The sequence below is a fragment of the Arvicanthis niloticus genome, unplaced genomic scaffold, assembly GCF_011762505.2.
Source record: "Arvicanthis niloticus isolate mArvNil1 unplaced genomic scaffold, mArvNil1.pat.X pat_scaffold_338_arrow_ctg1, whole genome shotgun sequence".
Lineage (NCBI taxonomy): Eukaryota > Metazoa > Chordata > Mammalia > Rodentia > Muridae > Arvicanthis > Arvicanthis niloticus.
The window spans coordinates 57,874-85,504 of record NW_023045992.1 but is presented as its reverse complement, the minus strand read 5'-3'; the positions used below and the strand labels follow the sequence as shown (position 1 = coordinate 85,504).

General features: G+C 38.5%; 1 protein-coding gene across 2 annotated transcripts; it reads left to right on the top strand.

Moving 5' to 3' along the window:
- Window positions 1-2,509: 2,509 nt before the first annotated feature.
- Window positions 2,510-20,889, top strand: LOC143433954 (uncharacterized). Of its 2 annotated transcripts, XM_076706333.1 has the most exons (5): window positions 2,510-2,653; window positions 2,854-2,914; window positions 15,712-15,838; window positions 16,039-16,099; window positions 17,240-20,889. In XM_076706333.1, exons 2-5 carry the CDS (start codon window positions 2,906-2,908, stop codon window positions 17,901-17,903), a joined length of 861 nt encoding a protein of 286 aa, XP_076562448.1. In that variant the 5' UTR covers window positions 2,510-2,653; window positions 2,854-2,905; the 3' UTR covers window positions 17,904-20,889. The 2 variants fall into 2 exon arrangements, with proteins under 2 accessions (XP_076562448.1, XP_076784296.1); XM_076928181.1 differs by lacking the exons at window positions 2,510-2,653; window positions 2,854-2,914 and adding an exon at window positions 9,565-11,550.
- The last annotated feature ends 6,742 nt before the right edge of the window (window positions 20,890-27,631 follow it).

Genomic DNA, 27,631 nt, shown 5'->3' with positions numbered 1-27,631 from the left:
GTACGCCCTCCCCTCAGACAGCTGCAGGTTTTGATTCATTTTTCCCTCTCTTGCCTTCTCTTGTCTCTCGCCACACCTGTTGCTGGTTCTCCTCGATTCCCCTTTCTTATCTGCTCTCCCATGCAGTTCTCTCTCTTCCATCTGCCTCCTATGACTCTTTATTCCCCCTTCTGAGTGAAATTCAACCGTGCTCATTTGGCCTTCCTTCTTGTTTAGGTTCTTTGGGTCTATAGAGTGTAGTGTGGGTTTCCTTTTTTTATGATTATTATTCACTTGTAGTGTGTACATACATGTATGTGTTTTAGGTCTGGGTACCTCACTCAGGATAATAGTTTCTAGTTGTATCTATTTGCCTTCAAATTGATGACGTCCTTGTATTTTATAGCTGAATAGTTTTTCCTTTTGTAAATGAACCACATTTTCTATATCCATATTTGGTTGAGTGACATCTGGGATTTTTCCAGTTTCAAGCTGTTATAATAAAATGGCTATGTACTTTGTGAAGTCCCTACTCTAGGTCCCCTACCCACAGAGTCCCTCTATCTAATATCCTATATTTCTCCTTTGAGAAGGTGTGTGCCCCTGGGTATCTCCACACAGCGGTGCATCAAGTCTCTGCTGCGTTAAATGCATCCTTTCCTTTGAAGCCAGACATGGCACCCATCAGGGAGCAGATTCCAAAGATAGACAGCAGCTTTAGGGACAGCTCCTGGTACAGTTGTTGGGGTTGGTCATCATGAGACTTAGCTACACATCTGCTACATATGTTCCAAGAGCCTCTAGACTGTGTGTGTGTTATTTTGTTTGTGGATCAGTCTGTGAGTGTCCCCAAGGGTCCAGGTTAGGTGAGTCTGTTGGTCTTTCTGTGGATTTCTATCCTCTACAGGGCCATCAATCATTCCCCCAACTCTTCCATAATAGTCCTGAAGGACCATTTAATGTTTGACTGTGGTTCTCTGCATCTGTTCAAGTCTGCTGCTGGGTGGAGCACCTTAATGAACAATTATGCAAGGCTCCCGTGTGGGAGCATAACAGACTATCCCTAATAATATCATGGATTAGTGCTTGTTCATAAGGAGGGTCTCCAGTTGGGCAAGTTTTCATTAACAATTCCCTCAGTCTCTGCTCCAGCTTTACCCCTGCATTTCTTTCAAACAGGACATATTTTATTCTGTGTGTCTCCAGTGTTGTGGTTGAAACGGATTCTTCAGCTTTCTTCTCATGGTCCCATACATTCCTCATTTGTTCTCAGTCTCTAATTCACATAAAATACAGTATACACGTTTGCTATTCAATGCTAAGCTATTTTGCAAGCCTGGAGGTTTTATATTTTTAACTTTATATCTTTTGTTTATTGTTTTCAAGACTAAATATCTCTGTGAGGACCTTTGTTTTGTTGATAGTAGATACAGAAACCACAGTAGCCACCTGGCATGTTTTTGTAAAATGAGCACATGCTTCTGTGCACTTCTTCATTCACATCTTCAATTTTAAAATTTGGCAATATATATAATTTCTCCGGATGGCATATGTTCATGATATCAATACTGTCTGATGCTTCAGAGTCACTGGAATCCAGGTGTATGTCGTTCTGTCTAACTCTTGTGTTTGTTCTGAAATTTTTGAATAAATAAGAGTATTTTGCCTGTGTGCATGAATATGAATATCATGTGTGCCTCATCTTTACTGTTGTCAGAAGATGGTCTCAGTCCTCTTGATCGTGAAAAAAGGGGTAGTTGTTGATCCCCATGTACATACTAGAAATTGACTACCATTATGTGGAAGACCAGCAGGAGCTTTCTACTCCTGAGCTATCTTTCCTGCCCTTGTTCCTTATTTCTGATAAGCATATACATTACTAATATTTTAATCTGTTCATTTTTAACTGTTTAAACATGCATTTCCTTCTAGTAAACTTTAATTAATGTTGTTGTTTAAACTGGTTCACTTTATGTTCTTGCAAGATGAATACAGAACTGCAGTGAACGTATAAGTCTTTGTAGGAACTTCAGTAAGGAACTGTGAGTTCTCTCTATCATTTTTGTTTCCATGGTTGATTTTTGCAAGAGAGTGAGGGTCTTAATATGTAACTTTTGCTGTCCTGCATCACATCACATAGACCACGTCAGCATCCAGCTCAATGACATACACCTGCTGGTATCTCTGCGACTAAAGACATGAGCAAATATATGCAGCTTGCCCATCACCTTTGTAGTTAGTAATTGTTCATACAGCTTTTCAGATGTGTGCTGAGTACAGTTGATCGGTTTCCTCTGCAGATCCCTTTCAGTTGCCATTTGTGTTGCAAGGCTATATCCTATTCAAAGGGATCAGAAGTGACACAGATGAAACTTATAATTCAATTTCCTTCTAAAATGACAGAATGATTAGATTATAACTTCTGTTTCAGGAAATAAGTGGAGGAAGCACCAGAATTACATTATTAAATTGTCTAGAAAGTATCCATTTATTTACAGAGATTTCATGATCATGCATTTTGTTGTACACATGTGTGTGATATTTTAGGATACAGTGACTTATGATGATGTGCATGTGAACTTCACTGCAGAAGAGTGGAATTTGCTGGATCCTTCCCAGAAGAATCTCTACAAAGATGTGATGCTGGAGACCTACCAGAACCTCAGTGCTATCGGTAAGACTGTGAATTTTGTTTTGCTTTTCAAAATAATGGAACAAGTGATTCTTGGTTATTGATGATCCTCTGTTATTTCAATTGAGAACAAGGAAGATTGAGCTGAATACATCAGGTTCAATGCTGTCAAAATTCACAGTAACTTGAATTTTACCTAATTTCCAATACTGTATCATTCATTTTCTGGTACTGTGTTTTAGGTTACAGTTGGGAAGATCATCATATTGAAGAACAACATCGAAGTTCTAGAAGATGTGGAAGGTAATTTTCATGTGCAAGCTGATACATATATACCTGTGAGGAAATTTTAATATGTTCTGGAAGCTCTAAAGAAAAGCAAGTGTGTAAAAAAAAATCAGTCCTTTAAGTATAACTATGATTATATTATTCTCACAAAGCCATGTTCCTCAATGTCAGTTATCTGATTTATGTTTGTAAGGCATTCCTCTAAGGAAGAAGAAATGGAAACAATGCCTTAAGAGATACCTTTAATTGATTTGTATTTTCATTAGAGCTCTCCTGTGAAACTACCAATCAAAATAGTCTCATAATATTTAGATATTGTGTATTGAATAGTGATAAATATATATCCAAAGCCATCTAATAAGCAAATAGTCCATAGTAAATTTAATGATACTCATATTCCTGTAGTGACATTTCTAGGTTTATTGAGTGGTCAGTTAGTGAGAGTGAAGAAAGTTGTGGAGAAACCTTAATCCATATACCACATGTCTACAAGAACAAAATGTCAAATGGTGTGAATTCAATATGGAAACATTTCACTTGTTCTTCTTCTTTTAATGGGTATATCAATTGTCATAATGGATAAAACCTTGTGAGCATAGGGTTGTTGAAAGGAGCAACATACTTCTTTCTGCTCCAAAAAATGAGAAGATAAATTGTATTCTGCCTTTGGTAGACTTTCTGAATATGATAGACATTTGCAATTAATTGGTTTTCTGACATTACTGGGGACATCCCCAAGTCACACTGCAGAAAATCTTTATGGCTACCAGAATTTTGGAAATTCTTTTGTTTGTCCTGGTTCACAGTGCTCCTGTGGTGTTTTTCACAATACAGGAAAAACTAAGAAAGCAATCAGTGTTTTAATGCCCTGATATCTTCAAACATGTGAAATGCATCATATAGAAATATCATATAGTAAAAGGAGGCTATAAATGTGAGCTATGTAATAGATGCTCTTACCATCACAGGTATTTTCAAAGAGGTAAAGTAACCCACAGTGAGCAAGCACAACCCTGAACATCAAAGTGATAAAACCGTAAGATCTGAGTGTTCTTTATTATTAGACCAACTGCAAAATTTATTCATATTGGTAAAACAATTGATCAGGTAATGAATGTGATAAAGCTTTCACATGTGCCCATTAATTTTGCAGGCATGAAAGAAGTCATACTGGAATGAAACCTTATGAATGCAATCAATGTGATAAAGCCTTTTCACATCATGGTCATCTCCAATATCATAAAAGAACACATACTGGAGAGAGACCTTATGAATGTAATCAATGCTGTAAAGCCTTTGCAAAGCCCAGTCATCTCCAATATCATAAAAGTACACATACTGGAGAGAAACCTTATGAATGTAATCAATGCTGTAAAGCCTTTGCAAAGCCCAGTCATCTCCAATATCATAAAAGAATACATACTGGAGAGAAACCTTATGAATGTAATCAATGTGGTAAAGCCTTTTCATGTCACAGTAGTCTCCAAAGACATAAAAGAATACATACTGGAGAGAAACCTTATGAATGTATTCAATATAGTAAAACCTTTTCATGTCATACTAATCTCCAAATACATAAAAGAACACATACTGGAGAGAAACCTTATGAATGTAATCAATGTGGTAAAGCCTTTTCAAGTCATAGTAATCTCCAAAGTCATAAAAGTACACATATTGGAGAGAAACCTTATGATTGTAATCAATGTGGTAAAGCCTTTTCATATCACCGTCATCTCCAAGATCATAAAAGAACACATACTGGAGAGAAACCTTATGAATGTAATCAATGTGGTAAAGGCTTTACACAACAAAGTCATCTCCAAAGACATAAAAGAACCCATACCAGAGAGAAACTTTGTTATGTAATCAATGTGGAAAAACCCATTTATAAGTAAAAATTCTCCAGAGACATAAATGATCACATACTGGAGAGAAACTGTATGAATGTAATTAATATGGTAAAAGCCCTTTTCACAAAGTTTTTGTTTTCAAAACCATCAAAGGACGCATATTGAAAAAAATCTATGAATTTAATCCATTGTGATAAAATCCTTTCCAGTAAAAATTTCCCCCCAAAACATAAAAGAACCATATTGGACAGAACTCTGAATGTAATCATTGTGGTAAAAGCCTTGTATGTTCCATTAGTCTCGAAAACATAAAAGATTCATATTGAAGAAACCTCATGAATGTAACCAATGTGGTAAAACTTTTGCACAACTGTACTGTAGGGAGACGCTCTGCCAAATGTTGGAAGCCACACTGCCACAAGCTTGGGGGCCAAAATTGTTAGAGGCTGTACTTCCCCATAAGCTTGGGGCTAAATTGTTCTGGCTCATACTGCTGCTCTAGTCTGTGGGTCAAGATTCACCAGAGAGAGAGAAGAGGATGAGGATGGACGTGAAGAATGGAAACCAGACAGAGTTTGATTCCATACCATTTATTCTTATGTCTCCCTCTCCTCCTGTCTCTTGTCTTCTTCTCTCTTTCCGAAGTCTCAAATCACAAGTCCTCTAATCACAAGTCTCAAAAATCCAAGTACTTTCTTCTGTCTGACTCTTGTTTTTTATACCAGCTCTTAAGTCTCACTTCTTAAGTCACACCTTTAAGTCTCACACTCACCAGGGAAAATCCTGGGTATCTAAAACAAGATGTTATCAGAGTGTGTTCAAGCTGTTGTAGGCTGTTGAAACACAAGTCTCTTCTCAGGGTATATGGCTCAAGATGGCTGGCAAGTATGATAGCCACATTCTGTAGGCTCCCCACACTTTACAGCTTCATTTTTATAAAAGAACTAGGTTACATGAGAGAAACCTCATGAATGTAATCAGTGTTGTAAAGCATTTGCAAGTCACAGTCATCTGCAGTGACAGGAGAGATCACACACAAGAGAGAAACCTGCTTGAGTATTGACAATGTGGGAAAGCCTTTACATGTCAGAGTTCTTTACACATACCCAAAGAAATCACACTGGAGAGAAGCCTCATTAATGTAATCACTGTAGAAAAACGACAATTCACTTTATCTGCGACTACATAATAGAGCACATTCAAGAGAGTGACTCAGTGTCATCAAGGTGCTAAGGTCTTGCATGTCACAGGCATCGCCCGATACATAAAATAATACATACTGTAGAGAAACTGCATGAATGCTATGAATCAGGTAAAGTCTTTGCATGACAATGTACTCTCCAAATACTTCAAGTAACACACTTTTTAGAGAAACCTTATGAATGTAACAAATGTGGAGAAGCCTGTGCCTATCACTATAGTCTCCAAAGACATTAAAGACCAGAAATTGGGCAGAAATATTGTGAATGCCCTCAAGTTGGATAGTCCTTTACATGCCACAGTATTCTCTGAATACAAAAATCAACACATACTAGAGAGAAACCTTCTGAAAGTAATCAATGTGGTAAAGCGTCTGCATGATGTAATCGTATTTAAATGCATGAAATAATTTATAGTAGGAATAAACTGTGGTAATTTGAACATGTTTGTCCTAAGAGTGATAATTTTAGTTATGTTTGGCCTTGTGGAGTAGATATTACTGTTTTGAAGGAAGTGAACTCCTAGAGTGTTGGTCCTTTTGAGTTGCAAGCCAGTAAATAACAGACTCTGCACCAGGCGGTGGTGGGCGCACGCCTTTAATCCCAGAACTTGGGAGGCAGAGCAGGTGGATTTCTGAGTTCAAGGCCACCTTGGTTTACCAGAGTGAGCTCCAGGACATCAGGGCTACACAGAGAACCCTGTCGCGAAAAACACCAAAAAAAAAAAAAAAAAAAAAAAAAAAAACAGACCTCTTCTAACCACTCAGCTGGATGACAGTCTCTCCTGATGCCTTCTCATGTTAATGTGAAACTCTCAGCTCCTCCTTGAGCATCATGGCTGCCTGCATGCTGACATTCTTCCTTGTCTATGTTGGTCATGAACTAAACACTTGAAAGTGTAAGACAGGCCTAATTAACTATTTGCCTTTAAAACAGTTGGCTTGGTCACAGTGTCTCTTCTTACCAATGAAAATTCTATCTGAGACAGAACTTGGTACCCCAGAGTTAAGTATTCTTTTTTTTTCCCAAAACGCTTTATTTATCAATATTTGTATAAACATATATACATATATATGCATACATATATAACCAAAATTAAACAATAAGATGTATTCAAAAATATGGGGGGTTGGGAAAAGTGGGAGGAAGGAGAGTAAGAGAAAATTATGTAAATACAGTGTTCATATATGAAATTCTCAAAAGGAATCTAGTTTTTTAAATGTTCAACAGATTAACTAACATTTTACAATATGAAAATAAATATGACCTATAGATTATGTTAGAGGACATTTTAACTCACTACAAAACTTTGATGTTTAAAATGAGATCAATAAAGATTATTTTAGACCCAGCATACTATCAAAAACCACAATAACGTTCTATAATTCAAAGTATTTCTGAGAACAAGAAAATAGATTGTCAGGAGCTAAGTCAGCACAACCAGGGAACACTCTGTGTGTGTGTGTGTGTGTGTGTGTGTGTGTGTGTGTGTGTGTGTGTGTGTGTTTATCAAATCATAATTTTTACTTTTTAACATGGGGGTTATAAACACAAAAATACAAGATGTGGGAAAGGGGATGACACAGGAGCATAGGTGTTCAGGGGGAGTACAGATATCTTTCAGAACAGGGTATCAGCAGGGGGAAGGTTCAGAGGTCAGGTCACTATGACTCTGCCTATGATTCACTTGTCCTTATCTAATTTGGTACTATCTGTCAAAGGCTGCCTATTTACCAGGTCTATGACTACTCAGGCTGGTAGATTTCCACAAAAGCTGCCTGTTTACAATAGTTTATAGCCCTCTGTTTCAGTGTTTTTTCCATAGAGACCCAAGACTTTGTGTTAGCAGGCATGTAAGTCAGGATTATCTGATTTTAGGCTTATGGCTGGTTTTAGGCCTTCAGTATATAAGCAGGTCTGCCCCTGACATCTCCTCCCTTCTCCAAGTATAGAAGGGCTATGACGATTCTAATCTTGCTAAGGCGGGTATAGAGGCCTGACCTCCAGTAATTAAAGGGAACCTTGTAATGGCTCTAGTCCTCCTGTCGTTATTCAGTGAGGCATGAGGGCCATACCCATCCCGATGTCTTTTTCCTGCAGAGGGGATACTTTTGACATCAACCCCTATGCAGTCAGGCTTGTCCTTCAGGGAACCCTGTGAGGTCCCTGGTGATGCTCCTCACATGTTAAATCAGGAGGTGACCTCTGAGTAACTTCACTATCATGACTGATTCTGAGTCTGCATAAAACATTTGGACCAGTTGCTTTCCTATAGAAACACAGGTGGTTTTTCTGACTCTGCAGCACATGTGTCCAAACCATTTTGTCTTTTATAGTATACATTAAGAAGACAGGCATAGCCAGGCAGTGGTGGCACATGCCTTTAATCCTGCCACTTGGAAAGGAGAGGAAGGGGGATGACAGTGATGGAATAATGATCAATAATCATGCTAATCAATAACCAATACTAATCAATGACCAATAATCAATACTAGTCAATAACCAAAAGTGATCAATAATCATGATAATCAATAATCAATAACCGACATGTCAAATGCTGATCCAATAATCAATACACCAATATTAATCAATAGTCATGATGATACAATAATTGGATGGCGCACGCCTTTAATCCCAGCAACTTGGGAGCAGAGGCACCCAGATTTCTGAGTTCGAGGCCAGCTTAGTATACAGAGTGAGGATAGCCAGGGCTATGCAGAAATGGTGGACAGCCCGAGACTACAGTTTCCCATAAGGACGCATGCCAAGATGGCGGCTGTCTCGTACAAACTCATATCCCATGATGCTTGCGAGGAAAAGTAAGATAGCAGCTGGCCAGAGACTACATTTCCCATGAAGGCTTGGGTCTAGCTCATATGCATGGTGCTTGGAGATCCCCGCCAGAGCAGATTGACTTCACTGAGAGCCAAGAGACTGTGCCTGGAGACCTCTGCTGCCGCTGCTGCTGCTGCCGCCACAATCACTGCGATCTGGGAGGAGCACCACAGTCCTGGTGACATCGGAGGGTTCCTTGTGATGTCACAGACCGAGCGACGCAATCCGATTGCCCACCGCCAGGCCGCTACAGATTGGGGCGATGACTGGAGCCTCCAGGTACCTTGGCATGCGGGTGGAAGCAGAGGCCCCAGGTTGCCCACGAATCTGAGGCAGGGGCATGACTGGAGTTGCTTACAAGTACTGGCTGGCGGACCTATGGACACACCCCCAGACTTGTACAAAAGAGAAATGTATCGTGTTGGGTGTTATTATTGAAAGACCCCAAGGAGGGGAGACCCTCACTCTAGTCTCGGGATATCACAATCACTCAGTAACTCACAAGACACAAGAGGGTTGATTTCAGGAATCAGCCGGGCTGAGGTTGAGACTCATAATGAGGAGTGTCTACTCCGAGGCCAGGGAGAGAAAGGTATTTAAAGGAAAAAAACCACAAACCACGGGGGTGAGGGGGAAACCAAGGAAGGGTATTATAAAAATAGTGGAAAGTTCCAGCCCATTATTCAGTCAGTCATGTGGGAAACATCTTGTACATGTTTTTCGCAGGAATTGAATCTTGCTCAACCATCTACTTTGTGGTCAGCCAGTTCCCGGAATGACCCAGCTGACCTGTATTTTTAGTTCTGCTTTCTTTGTGGTCAGCCAGTTCCTGGAACCTGGAGCTAGTGAACCGGTTGGCCTACATTCTTGGCTCAGTTCTAGGGGTCATACAAACTTCCCATAACCTTTATAAATTTTTTATATCTTTCAATTGTCACCTGGTCATCGTTTTCATGAGGACACAAGGGTCACCAGTGTGTGTGAAACTGACCATGGATGGACTGTGATTACTATTCTGGGCTTTCATTTTAAGATCTAAAATAAAATACTTAAGTACACACATGGTGGAACATGCCTTAATTCCCAGGAGATGAGCGCCAAGCAGATCTCTGATTCAATCATCCTGGTACAGTACATGTTTTAGGTAAAGAAAAGCTTAGGTATAGGCAAAGTGTTACACATGTATTACCCAGCATTCAGGAGACAGAGCCCTGTAGATCTGAGTGCAAGGTTCATCTACAGAGCAAGTTCAAGGACAGCTGAGATTAGGCAGTGAATTTGTTGAAAAATAGGAAGCTGGTGATAAAGTAATAGAAGGGGCCATGTTCCAGCCCCAGCAAGCAGAGGAACTCAGCATCTTTGTCCATGTGGCTTTGGCAGGAAAGAATAGAAGGAATGACTGAGACAATTGATGCTGGTTAGCTGTAGTTAAAAAAATTAGTGGGGATGAAGAAGTAACCAGCATCACTGAGGTGATATCTTCTGGTAAGTGTTTTCTGAGAGGACAAAGAAGCTGTGTTCCAGAGATAGCCAAGGTTGTCCCTTGTTGTGAACCTGGAGTTGATCACGTGTGAGAATCACCCAAGCAGTATTGGTTTTTAGGCATGAATGAACCTGTCATGCAGAGCAGCTAAGGCTTGGCCCAGTGAAGGGAGTGTATGAGAGGAACGCAGTGAATCCTAGTCGCAGGGGAAGAACCCAGTATATTGAAGATGTCAGTCCCATGGGATGAGCAGAGAGAACAGCAGCAGCAGTAAAGTGGAGTCAAGCAGAACCTAGAGTGCTATAGAGGGAAGAGCTGGAGAAGTGACCCAATCTCTTTTGAGGAACACAGATGTGTTAATCCCAGATACTGGAACAAGAAGCTGTAATATTGAAGTTACCTTTGAAACTCTACTATTTTGAGATTCCAGAGCTGTGGGGTACCTGCTCAGGAAAACAGTTTTAGACAGTGCAGTAACAGATAGGGATATAGGTCTTTGGATGAAGTACCTTTTCTACTGCCATGCATGGCTTTTGCTTGAACAGGAGCATCTTTCAATAATAAGGACCTCAGGCACAAAGATGAGTTTGTAAAGCCAAATCAATTCTGTTTCTGAGATTGCACAAAGTCACTTGAGCAAACATCCTATGACAAACCTCCCTTGTCAACAGCCAGTCAAGGCACAACTGCAGGGTTAAGCTACATATCAATAACTAATACACCCTACAAAGACAAAGTTAGCCTACCCATCATGGTTGTCAGATGATTTTACCCCCTTGGTTGGTTCCTGCAGATTATGCCAGACATGGAGTTTTTAAAATATTAAGTTGCTGACCTGTATGTTAATGTCACAATCTTGCTGTAACTGCAATAAATACCCAGCACCCCTAGACTTGGTCTCTCAGATTCGATCTCACTTGAGGCTGACTGGTGAGAATCCTTATTACAGAGCTCATAATAAAGACCTCCATGCGTTTGCATTACAATAGCCCCCATGTTTGTCGTTGGGGTCTCTGTGACTTGGACATAACATCTTAATGCATTGACTGGAACCCCAAGACCCTCAGGACTCCCAACTAAAGGATTGAAAGGCTGGTTGTTAAGATGAACCATTGTTTCTATGTCAGTGTCTTATCTGCCAGATTTGTGTCTGTGTGCCTTGGTTTTCAGATTTTTCTTGAGTATATGTGGAGGGAGATGACTAAATTGAACATGTAATCCTGCTACTGTGGATACGCTGGAGAGTCATAGCCCCGAAGTGCTTTGAAGATGTTCCAGAGCCTGGTATAGTGGACGGTGTTTCTCTGGTCTTAATTTCTGGGATGGTTAGAGCAGACTTGGAACCCTGACAAGGCTCACAGTTGCCATCCTGTCTTCATTTTCTCCTTTGTCAAAGTGGAGGAATCTGCTGGGTAGCCTTTACTGCCCCCTTGTGGGTGTCTATTTTGGGTTTGGAACTTTCATTCTCTCACTGAGGAAATGAGACAGATTCCACCCTAATCAATTTAGTTACTAGCCCCACACCTTGGGTTAAATCCTTCTTAACAACAGGATCTAGACCCATTGACTAGTCCATGACAGAGAGCTCTTCACAACAGCATCCAGGGCAAAACCAGGCTCTGCCTACTTTGTTTTACAGGGTAGAAAGACAAAGACCTCATTTCCCACCTCCTGAACTACACTCTGCCCAGTTCATATGTGACTCTGTAGTTTTGAACTCAGAGCTATCATAAGATGGAAAGTCATTCTTCATGAATTCTAACAAATTTAGCATATCTTCCTTGGGTCAGAGATCCTGTCCTTTGTGGTGGTCATTTGAGTTGTGTGGGACAATCTGCTTTTCTGTCCACCTTCCAGCTGTTTTAGCCACATCTTTGGTAGCACTGTCCTGGAAACCCAGGGTTAAAGATGCCTCACCACAGGTCAGCACAGCCTCTGAGCTCCCCATTCCAGTGTATCCATCCCTCCTCTGAGTCAGGTGCCCTCCCTATTTTGTCCTGGCTCAGCCACAACTCCAAGATCCTCATGGGGTGGCAGGAGCTCTTGTATTAATATGGTTAAATTATTGGTTTTGTGTTGTAATAACTTGCTCATTTATTATTATGTCTCTCATAGTTTTCAGTTCGAAACATTTTAGAGCTAGGAGCCTCAATCGAGGGTGTGCCCTCATCAGAATGGCTGGTAGTTATGTCTGTGAAAGATAGTGTTAATGATTTATTAGGAAGGCTCTTCCACTGAGGGTGGCAATATCCCTAAGCAAGTGGTCCTGGGCTGGATGAGAGAGCAGGCTGAGCATGAAACAGTGACCAAGCAAGAGAGAAGGCCAGGAGACAGTATTTGCCCATGTTTTTTTCCTTCAGTTTCTAATCTAAGCTTCCAAGACAGAACTATGTACAACAAACAGTTTTTACCTGAGATGCTTTTGCTTAAAGGATTCAATCACAGCAGCTGAGTAGCAAGTTAGAACAACAACAAAATGGTATTAAAGCGTTATTTTGCTGCTGTACATAATCTATGTTGTAGATTGTATTCTTGTGTACAGGACAAATTTTGCATAGAAAGGTTTTTAGTTTCTTTTGTCTCTAACTCTCCACTGGGGGTCCTGCCTGACTGCAGATGTGGCCTCTTCTGTGTCCATATCTAACTGCTATGCATCTCAGCTAAGATCGACCACATAGACTCCTAGGTGCCCTCCAATTTTTGGTCTCTGGCACATCCTAAATGTAACCCCTTCCCCCAGCCAGCTGCAGATTTTGATTCATTTTTCCCCCTCTGGGCCCTCTCTTGTCTCTTGCCACACCTGTTGCTGGTTCTCCTCGATTCCCCTTTCTTATCTGCTCTCCCATCCAGTTCTCTCTCTTCCATCTGCCTCCTATGATTGCTTTATTTCCCCTTCTGAGTAAAATTCAACCATGCTCATTTGGGCCTTTTTGCTTGTATAGCTTCTTTGGGTCTATGAAGTGTAGTGTGTGTTTCCTGTGCTTTGTGGTTACTATACATTTGTATGTGAGTACACACATGCAAGTGCTTTTAGGTCTGGGTTTCCTAACTTGGGATGATAGTTTCTAGGTGTATGCATTTGCCTGCAAAATTCATGATGTCCTTGTATTTAATAGCTAAATAGTTTTTCCTTTTGTAAATGAACCACATTTTCTATATCCATATTTTGGTTGAGCAGCATCTGTATTCTTTCCAGTTTTAACTTGTTATAATTAAAATGGCCATGAACTTAGTGGAGTCCCTACTCTAGGTCAGCTGCCCTCACAGAGTTCCTGCTGTATCTTCTGTTTGTCCTTTGAGAGGGTATGGGCCCCTGGGTATCCATGATAGTGTAACAAGTCTCTATTGGGTTAGGTGCTCCTCTCCACTGAGGCCAGATGTGGCAGCCCAGTTAATGGAACAGATTCCAAAGATAGACAGCAGCTTTAGGGACAGCTCCTGCTACAGGTGTTGGAGGACCATCATGTAGACTGAGCTGGACATCTGCTACTTATGGACCAGGGTCCTTTGTCCAGCCTGTGTGTGTTATTCTTTGTGTCTCATTTTCTTAATGTCCCCAAGGGTCAAGGTTAGTTGAGTCTGTTGGTTTTCCTGTAGAGTTCCTATCCTCTTCAGGACCCTCAATCCTTTCCCCAACTCTTCTATCAGTTACCATGGTGCATGCAATGTTTGACTGTGGATCTCTGCTTCTGCTTCAGTCAGCTGCTGGGTGGAGCCTCTCAATGGACAATTATGCAAGACTCTTGTGTGGAATCATAACAGAGTATCCTTAATGACATGGATTCGAGCTTGTCCATGTGTGTCTCCAATTGAATGAGTTTTTATTGGCCATTTCTTCAGTCTCTGCTCCAGCTTTCCTTCTGCATTTTTTTAGACAGGATAAATTTTGTTCTGGGTGTCTCAAGTGTTGTTGTTGAATCTGATTTTTCAGCTTTTCTCTCATGCTCGCATACATTCCCCATTTGGACTCTGTCCCTCAATCACATAAAATACTGTGCAAACATTTGCTGTTCAATGCTATGCTATTTTGCAAACCTGGTGGTTTTATATTTTTAACCTCATTCATTCTGTTTTTGGTTTTCTAGAATAAATTTTTTTTGTGAAGCCCTTCATGTGCTGACAGTAGATAGAGAAACCACATAAGCCTCCTGACATGCTTTTGTTCAATAAGCACATGCTTCTGTGCTGCTCTTCATCCACATCTTCAATTTTGAAATTCAGCCAAATGCATAGATTATGTTCTATTTCTCTGGATGGCTTATGCTCATGTCATCAATATTATTTGATACTTCAGATTCATTGAATTGCAGGTGTATGATGTTCTGCCTAACTCTTCTGTTTGTCATGAAATTTTTGAAGAAATAAGTGTATTGTGGCTGGGTGCATGAATATGAATATCATGTGTGCCTCATCTTTACTGTTGTATGAAGATAGCCTCAGAACTCCTGATCTTGAAGAAATGGACAGGCATGGGTCCATTTGTGTGTGCTAGAAATTGACCACCATTATGTGGAAGACCAGCAAGATCTTTCAACAGCTGAGCTATATCTCCTGAACTACATTCTTTATTTCTGATCAACATATACATTACTGCCACATGGTGGTGGCACATGCTTTTAATCCTAGCACTTGGGAAGTAGAGGCAGGGAGATTTCTGAGTTGAAAGCCAGACTGGTCTACATAGTGGGTTCCAGGACAGGCAGGGCTACACAGACAAACCCTGTCTTGAAACAAAACAAAACAAAACAAAACAACCAATAAAACAAAACCTATACTTTACTAATATTTTTATCTGTCAATTTTTAACTGTTTAAACATGCATTCCCTTTTAGTAAAATTTAATTAATGTTGCTGTTTAAACTGGTTCACTTTATGTTTATGCAAGATGAATACAGAACTTCCATGAATGTATAATTCTTTGCAGGAACTTCAGTAGAAAACTGTGAGTTCATTCTATCATTTTTGTTTCCTTGTTTATTTTTGTAGCAGAGTGAGGTTCTTAACATGTAACTTTTGCTGTCCTGAAACTCATTGCATAGACCGAGCTGGCATCCAACTCAATGACATACACCTGCCTGTACCTCTGTTATTAAAACATGAGCAAATACTCGCAGCTTGCCCATCACCTTTGTAGTTAGTAATTGTTCATACAGCTTTTCAGATGTGTGCTCAGTACAGTTGATCTGTTTCCCCCTGCATATCCCTCTCAGTTGCCATTTGTGTTGCAAGGCTATATCCTATTCAAAGGGATCAGAAGCAACACGGGTGAAACATAATTCAATCTTTTTTCTAAAATGACAGAATAATTATATTATAACTTCGGTTTTAGGAAATAAATGGAGAAAGTACCAGAATTACAATATTACATTGTCTAGAATGTATCCATTTATTTAAAGTGATTTCACAATCATGCTTTCTGGTGTACACATGTGTGTGATATTTTAGAATGCAGTGACTTATGATGACGTGCATGTGAACTTCACTGCAGAAGAGTGGAATTTGCTGGATCCTTCCCAGAAGAATCTCTACAAAGATGTGATGCTGGAGACCTACCAGAATCTCAATGCTATAGGTAATACTGTGAATTTTGTTTTGCTTTTCAAAATAATAGAACAAGTGATTCTTGGTTATTGATGATCCTCTGTTATTTCAATTGAGAACAAGGAAGATTGAGCTGAATAAATCAGGTTCAGTGCTGTCAAAATTCACAGTAACTTGAACTTTACCTAATTTCCAATAGTATATCATTCACTTTCTGGTACTGTGTTTTAGGTTACAGTTGGGAAGATCATCATATTGAAGAACAACATCAAAGTCCTAGAAGATGTGAAAGGTAGTTTTCATGTGCAAGCTGATACAAATATGCATGTGAGGAAAATTTAATGTGTTCTGGAAGCTATAAAGAAAAGCAAGTGTGTAAAAAAAATCAGTCCTTTAAGTCTAGCTATGATTATAATATTCTCACAAAGCCATGTTCCTCAATGTCAGCTATCTGATGTATGTTTGTAAGGCATTCCTCTAAGGAAGAAGACAAGAAAACAATGCCTTAAGACATACCTTTAATTGATTTGTAGCTCCATTAGAGCTTTGCTGTGGAACTACCAATCTGAGTAGCCTCATCATATTTAGATGATGCACATTGAATAGTGATAAATATATATCCAAAGCCATCCAATAAGCAAATAGTCCATGGTAAATTTGGTGATACTCATATTCTTGTACTGACATTTTTAGGTTTATTGAGTGGTCAGTTAATGAGAGTGAAAAAAGTCATGGAGAAACATTAATCCATATACCACATGTCTACAAAGAACAAAATGTCAAATTGTATGAATTCAATATGGAAACCTTTCACTTGTTCTTCTTTTAATGGGTATATCAATTGTCAGAATGGATAAAACCTTGTGCGCATAGGGATGTTGAAAGAAGCAACGTACCTCTTTCTACTCCAGAAAAATGAGAACATATATTATATTCTGCCTTTGGTAGACTTTCTGAATATGATAGACATTTGCAATTAATTGGTTTTCTGACATTACTGGGAACATCCCCAAAGTCGCACTGCAGAAAATCTCTATGGGTACTAGAAGTTTGGAAATTTTTCTGTTTGTCCTGGCTCATAGTGCTGCTGTGGTGTGATTCACACTACAGGAAAAACTAAGAAAGCAATCAGTGTTCTAATATCCTGATATCTTCAGACATGTGAAATACATGATATAGAAATCTCATATAGAGAAAGGATGTTATAAATGTGAGCCATGTAGTAAATGCTCTTACCATCACAGGTATTTTAAAAGAGGTAAAGCAACCCACAGTGAGCAAGTACAACCAGGAACATCAAAGTGATAAAACCTTACAATCTAAGTGTTCTTTCTTTTTAGACCATCTGCAAAATTTATTCATAGTAGATTAAAATGATTGATCAGGGTAATGAATGTGGTAAAGCTTTCACATGTACCCATTATTGTTGCAGGCACGAAAGAAGTCATACTGGACAGAAACCTTATGAATGCAACCAATGTGGTAAAGCCTTTTCATGTCACCGTAGTCTCCAAAGACATAAAAGAACACATACTGGAGAAAAACCTTATGAATGTAATCTATGTGGTAAAGCCTTTTCATGTCAGAGTGGTCTCCAGTATCATAATAGAACACATACTGGAGAGAAACCTTATGAATGTAATCAGTGTGGTAAAGCCTTTTTATGTCACAGTCATCTCCAAAGACATAAAAGAACACATACTGGAGAGAAACCTTATGAATGTAATCAGTGTGGTAAAGCCTTTTCATGTCACAGTCATCTCCAAAGACATAAAAGTACACATACTGGGGAGAAACCATATGAATGTGATCAATGTGGTAAAGCCTTTTCATGTCACAATGGTCTCCAAATCCATAAAAGAACACATACTGGAGAGAAACCTTATGAATGCAATCAGTGTGGTAAAGCCTTTTCAGATCACAGTAGTCTCCAAAGACATAAAAGAACACATACTGGAGAGAAACCTTATGAATGTAATCAATGTGGTAAAGCCTTTTCATGTCAGAGTGGTCTTCAGTATCACAATAGAACACATACTGGAGAGAAACTGAATGTCATGAATGAGGTAAAGCCTTTCCAGGACAGTCATCTCTGAATACACAAAAGAAAATGTGCAGAGTGAAACCTTATGAATGTAGTCAATGTGATAAAGCCTTTGCATGTCACTGTACTCTCCAAACACTTGAAGGAACACATGCTTTAGAGAAACCTTACAGATGTAATGAACGTGGTAAAGCCTGTGCATATCTCTTTCATGTCCAAAGACATAAAAGAACACAAACTGAGCAGAAACCTTTTGATTGTTCTAAAGTTGGGAAATCGTTTACATGCCACAGTGGTTTCTGAATACAGAAATGAACACATATGAGAGAGAAACCATCTGAAAGTAATCAACATGTCAAAGCCTCTGCAAGTCCTAATCATTTTTAAAAGCATGAAAGATTTATAGTAGGAGTAAACTCTGGTGATTTAAGTTTGTTTGACCCTAAGAAGTGGCAATATTAAGAGATGTGCCTTGTGGGAGATGTTACCTTTTTGAAGGAATTGAATTACTTTGGTGGTGATCTTTGGATCTCAGACCAGTACAAAACAGACCCTCCTACCACTTGGCTGGAAGACAGTCTCTTCCTGAATGCCTTCACATGAGGATGCAGAACTCTCAGCTCCTTCTCCAGCATCATGGCTGCAGGCATGCTGACATTCCTGCTATGATGGCAATGGACTAAGCATTTGAAAGTGTAAGCCAGGCCCAATTAAATATTTGCCTTTAACACAGTTGCCTTGGTTACAATGTCTCTTCTTAGCAATGGAAATTCTATCTAAGATAGAAGTTGGTACCCTAGACTTAAGCATTGCTATGATAGGCCTGACTGTGTTTTTTGTTTTATGGAACAATGTGGATTTTTAGACTTTGGATGTGTATATGCATTAAATGGAACTTAATGGGCCATCCTAGTCGGATTATGAAACACATATGTACTGAGGGTGATTTGAACTTCGTGTATAGTTTTTATGATGTTTTATGGAAGAATGTTGCTGACTTTTCCCTTTGGCTGAAGAGTGTCCTTGAAGATAAGGTAAAGAGGTTGATGTTCATTGCATTGACAAAGGAAGTCTCAGTGAAGCCAGCAAATCCTTTGACCTATGTTTGTTCTCATGATGATTGTTTTGAGCAAGCATAGTAATCTTAGAAAAAATATAAAATGTTAGGTCAAAAGAGAAAATCTAACCAGGAAGTTGAATGAAGCTAAATTCTGTAATCAGTGATATTAAATGGAATTAAAGGAATGGTGACATTAGGGCAAAATTCCATCCACCTAAACTTATGAATGTGAAGTTGGAAAAAGGAGAACTGTATCATGTTAGGCATTATCATTACCTAGTTATTGTTTTCATGGGGACACAAGGGTTACCAGTATGTGTGAAACTGACAATTGATGGATTGTGAATAATATTCTGCGTTATCATTTTAAGATCTAAAACAAGACAGTTAAGTACAGGCATGGAGGTATATTCCTTAAATCTGAGATGAACATCAAGCAGATCTCTATTTCAAGTCTTCCTGGTACAGAACACATTTTAAGTAAGGAAAAGTTTAGGTACAGGCAAAGTGTTACACATGTATTACCCAGCATTCAGAAGAAAGAGCCATGCAGATCTCTGAGTTCAAGGTTAATCTACAGAGCAAGTTCAAGCAGAGTCGAGCTTAGACAGTGAAGTTTTAGAAAACTAGAAAGCTGGTGATGAAATAATAGAAGTTTGGGCCCGAGCAGGCAGAGGAACTCAGGAGCTTTATCCATGTGACTCTGCTTTTAGAGGAAAGAATAGAAGGGACAACTGAGACAATTGATGCTGGTTGGCTGTAGATAGAAAATTAGTGGGGATGAAGAAGAAACCAGCACCACTGAGGTGAAATCTTCTGGTAAGTGTTTTCTAAGAGGTGAAAGAAGTTGTATTTCAGAGGTAGCCAAGGTTGTCCCTTGTGGTGCAGCTTGATTCAGTCCTATGTAAGACTCACCCAGGTGGCACTGGTTTTAAGGCATGAATGTTTCATGGAGTGCAGCTGAGGCTTGGCACCATGAAGGAAGCATGAGAGGAATGCAGTGAAGACTGTTTGTCACAGAAGAACCCAGCATGTTGAAGATGTCAGTCCCATGGGATGAGCAGAAAGAACAGCAGCAGCAGTTGAGTGGAGTCAAGCAGAACCTAGTATACTATAGTGGAAAGAGCTGGAGAGAGAGTCCCAGCTTCTTTTGAGGAGCACAGAAGAACATCTGTGGATCCCAGATACTGGAACAAGAAGCTGTAATTTTAAAGTTACTTTGGAGACCCCAAGAGTTTTTTATTTCTGAGCTGTGGGATATCTTCTCAGGAAAACTACTTTCAGGAAATAAAATCAGCCAAAGAGAAAGTATAGTGTTGCAGTGAGCAGGGCAGGAAAGAGTTGGAGATCTGAAGAACACATTGACATCAGACATGGAGATGCAGAGTTTGGAGATTGCCTTGCTGGCTTTTGGTCTTATTTTTGCCCAGTATTTTCTCACAATGGTGATTAGGAATGGTGACCTATATCCTGTGAATTTGGATGGATATTATGTGGTATTTTTTAAAATATAGGGGATTATAGTTACATGATTGGAATGATCTCAGAAGAGACTTTTAACTTTAGACTTTTAACATTTATGAGACTTCTATAGATGATGGGACTTTTTAATTTGAACCTCACATATTTTGTATTATGCTATTTTTAAATGTGGTCTCCATATGCGGGCCAGGCAGTGGAATGTGGTAGTATAAAATATGCTTGGCTCAGGGAGTAGGAGGAAGTTATTATGAGATGTGGCCTTGGAGGAAGTGCATCACTGAAGGCTTTGAAGTTCCACCCAGTGCAGAATGGGCCCTCCTACTAGCTCCCTGGCAGACAGTCTCTTTCTGGCTGCCTTTGGATCAAGATGCAGAACTCTCAGCTTCTTCACCAGCATCATGTTTTCTTGCATGCCTGCCTTGCTTTCTGCTATTATGAAAAAGGACTAAATCTCTGACACCGTAAGCCTGTCCCAATTAAACTGTTGCTTTTATAGAAGTTGCCTTGTTCATGATTTCTCTTCATAGCAATGAAAACACTAAGACAGAAATCCTGTGAGTGTATTTAATACAGTCAAGCCTTTCCACAATTCTCTAGTCTTCATTATCATGAAAGAATACATGCTAGAGTCTAAGCATGCTCCTTGTGACTCAGGACATGCCCCTGTGTCTCAGGACATGCCTCCTGTGTCTTAAACAGGCCCCCTGAGTCCTAAACAAACCCCCTGTGACTCTGGACAGAGTTCTAAACAGGCTCCCTGTGTCACAGGACATGTCCCCCTGAGTCTTAAGCAAATTCTCTGTGTCTCTGGACACGCCCCCTGATTCTTAAGCTTGCCCCTGTGACTCAGGACATGCCCCCTCAATCTTAAACATGCCCCCTGTGACTCTGGACTCGCCTTCTGAGTGCTAAACATGCACCCTGTGTCTCAGGACATGCCCCCTCAGTCTTAAGCTTACCCACTGTTACTCAGGACATGTCCCCTCAATCTTAAACATGCCCCCTGTGACTCTGGACTGGCCTTCCGAGTCCTAAACATGCACCCTGTGTCTCAGGACACACCCACTGAGTTTTACACACATCCCCCTGTGTTTCAAGACACACCCCTGAGTCTTAAACACCCTGAGTCTCTGTGACTCAGGACACACCCACAGATTCCTAATGGACATGTTTAGTATAATGAAGCCTTTGCACACCTCTGTAGTCTTCATCATTATGAAACTATTCATACTGGACAGTGGTTACATATGGAGCTAAAGCCTTTATATCACTGGTTCCACTGAGATCCAACACAACTCAAACACAGGACAAGGGAAATGATAAGAATTCATTGTAATCAAGTCACTGATGATAAATCAGGGCCACAAAATTACACTCAGAAGCTTAGCTGCAATACACCAGGCTCAGCTCCATCCTGAACCAGAAAGTTATATAGCTTCCAAAAATCAAAATCACAAAGACCTTTGCCAAGTTACAGTTACATTTTTCTCCCAATCATTTTTTCCCTATGGTTACTTTATGTCAAATGATACAGAATGTAGGTTGTATGGTCTACATTATCACATCCATTTGTTATTTTGTGGTTAGGAACATGTATTATATTTTGAGTAATAAAACATGAATAACAGAAATCATGGTTAGAAACAGTTGTTATGTTTAGGGAACAAACCATGAATAATAAAAACTGGTCAGATGTTATTTAATACACAGGTGCCCTATTACCTGGAACTTTTTTTTTTTTTTTGGTTTTTTGGAGACAGGGTTTCTCTGTGTAGTCCTGGCTGTCCTGGAACTCACTTTGTAGACCAGGCTGGCCTCGAACTCAGAAATCTGCCTGCCTCTGCCTCCCAAGTGCTGGGATTAAAGGCGTGCGCCACCACCGCCCGGCTTATTACCTGGAACTTAAACTTAGTTTGAATTTATGATTAAATGGATGTTGGTAACAAAAGCCAGTCCTCGGGGTAAGTTTCTTTTGCTTCTTCCCAACATTTATATATTATAGACATATTTGAATACATAGCAGAACTCATATTGAAGATATATCTTACAAATGTAATCAATGAGATAAAACCTTTTCACAACACAGTCATCTATGAACATAGAAGAATACATCCTGGAGAGAAACACTATGAAAAAGCAATGTGGTAAAGCCTTTGCATGTGGTAGTCATCCTAGAAACTGTGAGAAAAAGTCATAATGCAGAGAAACCCTATAAACGTGGTCAATGTGTTAAAGTCTTCTACTTTCTGATATCTTTATAGATGACTAAACTCTATAGTAGGTAATCAATCCATTAAAGACTTTGTATTTTACAATAGTCTTTGAGCATCTTCAATAATATCAAAAGTAATCTTTGACTACAAATAATTTCTATTATCTTACCCAGCACACATTGAGTTCTTCAAGGTTATTCTTTATGTAGAAACAAAATTTGACAAGTGTCAACCATCAGTTCAAACTTTCCTATATCTCTCCATTTTGTTTACACTGGTAAACTCATTTGTACATACAAAGACCACTGGTTTTTCTTTTTCGTTTTTAGTTAATCGTGTATCCAACAACTTTGCTGATAGTGTTTATCATCTCTTGGAATTGCCTTTGGGAAGTTTTAGTTCACTTGTGCTTACTATCATATCATCTGCAGATAAAGATAATTTTACTTCCTCCTAAAATTTACAATAGAATGTTTACTTATTTAACATTCACTTGTAAATTGCAATGTAGGACTTGGAATATAGGACTAGTTAACATTAAACTGTAAATTGCCATGCAGTGCTAGTTAGTATTATATTGTGAATTGCAATATAGGAGTAGTTAACATATATTAAATTGCAGTAAAGGACTAGTTAACATTAAATTGTAATTTCAATATAGGACTAGTTAATATTAAAATTTTAGGGCTGGAGAGATGGGTCAATGGTTAAGAGCATTGACTATTCCTCCAGAGGTCCTGAGTTCAATTCCCAGCAACCACATGGTGGCTCACGACCATCTGTAATGGGATCCAATGGTGTTCTGTCAGCTATAGTGTAGTCATGTAAATAAAATAAATAAATCTCTTTAAAAAATTTTTAGATAGTATTTTGAATAGATATGGAGAGAATAGATCACATTCTCTTCTTTGTGAATTAATGGCATTAATTAGAATTTCTCTCCATAATTTAACATCTGCTATAGATTTGCAGTAAAGTGACATTATTATGTTTAGGCACGTTTCTTGTATCCTTAATCACTCCAAGAACTCTATCATATAGTGGGGTTAAATATTGTCAGAGAATTTTTCATCATCTAAGAGATTACAACTTTTTTCTTACACTTTAATCACATTGTGTTGAACCATGTCTGCACCTCTTGAACAAAGCCTACCTCATTGATCATGGTGAATGATCTTTTGATGTGGTTTCTATTTCATTTTTCATTTTATTAAATATTTTTACATACTTGGCTTCAAGGAAAATTAGACTAAAATTCTCATTTGTTACTGAGTCTTTATATTGACTGGATATTTGAGTAACCATGTGTTCACAAAACAAATTGGCTAAGGTTTCTTCTTTTCCTATATTGTTGAATACTTTGAGGAGTATTCTCATGAACTCCTCTTTGAAAATCTGTTAGGATTCTACCCTAAAATTCATGGCCGTGGGCTGTTTTTGGTTGCAGACTTGTAATGACTTCTCTTTTTCTAGATCTTTAGGCAGTTTGAGTTGTTTCCCTAAGTTAGATTTTACTTTGGTAAGAGGAACCTATTGAGAAAAATTTCCATTATTTTTAGTTATTCCTGTTAGATGGAGTTGAGGCTTTTAAAAACTATGTCATTACCATTCTTTAGATTTCTTCATTGTCTGTTATTTTGTCCCCATTTTCATTTTAGATTTCATTAATTTGGATATTCTCTATCTTTTAATAAGGGTTTGACTATCTTATCTAATAAAAGGCTCAAAGGACCAACTCTATGTTTCATTAATTCTTTGCATTCTTCTCTTTCTATTTTGTTGATTTCAGCCCCCAACTTGATAATTTACTGCTGTCTAATCTTTTTTCCATTGCTCACTTGTTTCTGTTCTAGAATTTAGAGGCTGCTGCTGAATTGCCAGTATGAGAGCTCTCCAGATTTTTCATGTAGGGATATTGTGCTATGAACCTTCATCTTAGAAACATTTTCATGTTTCTTGTATTCTGTAAAATTGTGCACATTTCATATTCATTTGTATTGAATTCTAGAAAGTCTCTAATGTCTTCCTCTATGTTTGTCTTAAGCTATTTTTCATTCAGTAGTGAGGTGTTCAGGTTCCATGAGGTTTTAAGCTTTGTGTTCTTTCTGGTTTTGTTGATATCCAGCTGTAATCCACGGTGGTCTGATAGGATTCATGGTGTTATTTCAATTTTCCTGTATATATTGAGGCTGGCAGTGTGGCTGAATATGTGTTCAGTTTACAAGTAAGTTTCATGAGGTGCTGAGCAGAAGGCATATTCTCCTATATTTCAGTAGAATGTTCTCTAGGTATCAGCTGGACTCTTGTTCAAGTTGCCAGTGAGCTGGAATATTTCTCTGTTTTTTTGAGGGGGTGTCTGGAGAATTTGTCCACTGGTGAGAATGTGGTATTGAAATATTGGAATATAAGTGAATGAGTGTTATGTGATTTTAAGTTTAAAACACTTTCCTTAGCAAAGGTTGGTGACCATGAGTTTAAGGCATACATGTAATAACTTAAAATGGCATCTTTGGTGATTATTTTTTTTTCTTTAAGTAATTTGTAATGTCTTTCTCCAATTCTTTTGATTAATTTTGTTTAATATCTATTTGCTACATTTTAAAATGAACACACCAGCTTGCTCCTTTGGTCCATTTGCTTGAAATGTGTTTTTACATTCCTTTACCTTGAATTAATGCCTGGAATATATTTGTACATTCCTATACCTTGAATTAATGGTTATTCTCAATGTTGAGAATAACTCAATATATTTCTTTTCTGCGATTGAAGGATAGATTTTTATTAGCATCTATATGTTTAGCCTTTGTCTTTTGATTGGTGAACTGTGATCATTGATACTGACAGAGTCAATGAACAGTGATGGTTAACTCCTTGTATTTTGTTGTTGTTGTTGTTGTTGCTGCTGCTGCTGCTGCTGCTGCTGCTGCTGCTGCTGCTGCTGCTGCTGCTGCTGGTGGTGGTGGTGGTGTTGGGGTATTTGTGTGCTTTCCTTTCTTTTGCACATAATACAAGATTATTTACTACCTGTGTTTTCAGGTGTATTGTTAACTTTTTTATGTTCGATTTTTTGTATATAACTTTGTGTAAGTTTGTATGTGTAGATAGATATAGTTTAAATTTGACTTTAGCATGGACTATCTAATTTTCCCATTAATAGCAATTAAGCTTTTTTTGTTTTTTGTTTTTTTGAGCCAGGGTTTCTCTATGTAGCCCTGGCTGTCCTGGAACTCACTCTGTAGACCAGGCTGGCCTCAAACTCAGAAATCTGGCTGCCTCTGCCTCCTAAGTGCTGGGATTAAAGGTGTGCACCACCACTGCTTGGCCAGCTTTTTTTCTACATATAATAATCTGGGCATCTGTAGTTTCCTCAGCATCTATGTCCAAGGCCTTCTGATGTTTATAGAATCCAGTGAGAGGTCATCTGCAGTTTTAATAGATCCTTATTGATATGTTTCTTGGATTTTGATCTTTGTAGCGTTTAGTATTCTTTACTTGTACTGAATGTTCTGATTATTATACAGGAGACTTCATTTTAAGGTCCATTCTGTTTGGTGTTTTGATGATTCTTTTACTTTGATAGGTGCCTCCCTCTTCATATTAGGAAATTTTTCTTCTAAGATTTTGTCATCAATATTTTCTGAGAATTTGATTTAATATCCTTCCTCTAGTCCTAGTATCCTTATGTTTTATCCTTCCACACTGTCCTATATTTTCTAGATATTTTATGTCAGGAAGGTTTAGATTTCATATTTTCTTTGTGTGATATTTCCATCCCTTCTATTGTATCTTCAATGCTTGAGATTTGTCTTCCATCTCTGTATTCTGTTTGTGAATTTTTCCTCCATAGTTTCTTTTTGCAGTCCTAAAGTTTTGTTTCTATTATTCCCTCAGTTTGTGCTTTTGTTATTGTTTCTATTTCCACTTTTAGGTGTTCAACAGTTTTGTTTCTTTTACTCTTGGTTTGTTTTTCTTGGCTTTATTTTTAAGATTTGTTGGTTTCCTCCACTTTTTTTGTTTGTGATTTCCTGGCTGTCTTTGAGGTATTTATTGATTTCCTCCAACTGTTAGTGCTTTCCTCCATTTCTTTAAGCGATTTCATCATTTTCACTTCAAGGACCTGTATTATCTTCACACAGTTGGTTTCAAAGGCTTTTTCTTTTACTTCAGCTATGTTGGAATATTTAAGACCTTCTTTGGCAATATAAATGGGCTCATACTCATTAACCAGAGGGTGATAAATTTTACTCCTTATTACATAATCAAGTACCAACATCATGGAATGGAATTTGGCTATAACTTCTGAAAGTAAAAAGGTCCATTTTAGGTCAATGAACTTGATATACAATAGTTTGTGTCCACACAATGAAATTTATGGTGGGATCCACCATAGGCTCCATGACAGATTCTGTGAAGTATTCAGCTTACATTTAACCCAATGTTAGATTAATGTCACGGTTGTTTTTTCTCCTTAAATTGGGCAGAGAGGCAAGTGAAGCACTTTTTAAAATAAGTTACTTTTGTTGTGATGATGGTTTTAATAACCTCACTTCCAATCACTAACACCAGAGTCAACATTATCAAAAAAAATTAAATACATAAAAATAAAACTGATGGTGATGGGGTAATAGCTTTCTAATTTACCAGCGTGTATTTATTCACATCAGGTAAATGAAGACAAACTAGATTGATAGGTATACAATTTAATAACTTTAGGATAATCCAAGGAATATTGTATATCTAATTTGTAGATATGTCCAATGCACTTTTAATATTAGGTCAGGTCAGATGATTGAGACACAGGCCATTAACTATAACTGTGTGTGTCGTGTTACAGATCACAGAATCTAACATTGCACATAGCAGCCAGGTCAAAGAGTACTGTATTAATGCCATTTTCTCCACCAGAAAACTGCCTACACTTAATCAAAGTCAATATAGATATATTCCTTTTCAATTATATTTCTTTTTTTCTTTTTTAATTAAATTAAAAAAAATTATTTACATTCCAAATGTGCCCCCTTTCCT

Bases quoted from the DNA above. Each gene is read 5' to 3' on its own strand.
- LOC143433954 (XM_076928181.1), top strand. The intron at 15,839-16,038 runs GTAATACTGTGA...ACTGTGTTTTAG, and splicing joins CCAGAATCTCAATGCTATAG to GTTACAGTTGGGAAGATCAT. The intron at 16,100-17,239 runs GTAGTTTTCATG...TTATTGTTGCAG, and splicing joins AGTCCTAGAAGATGTGAAAG to GCACGAAAGAAGTCATACTG.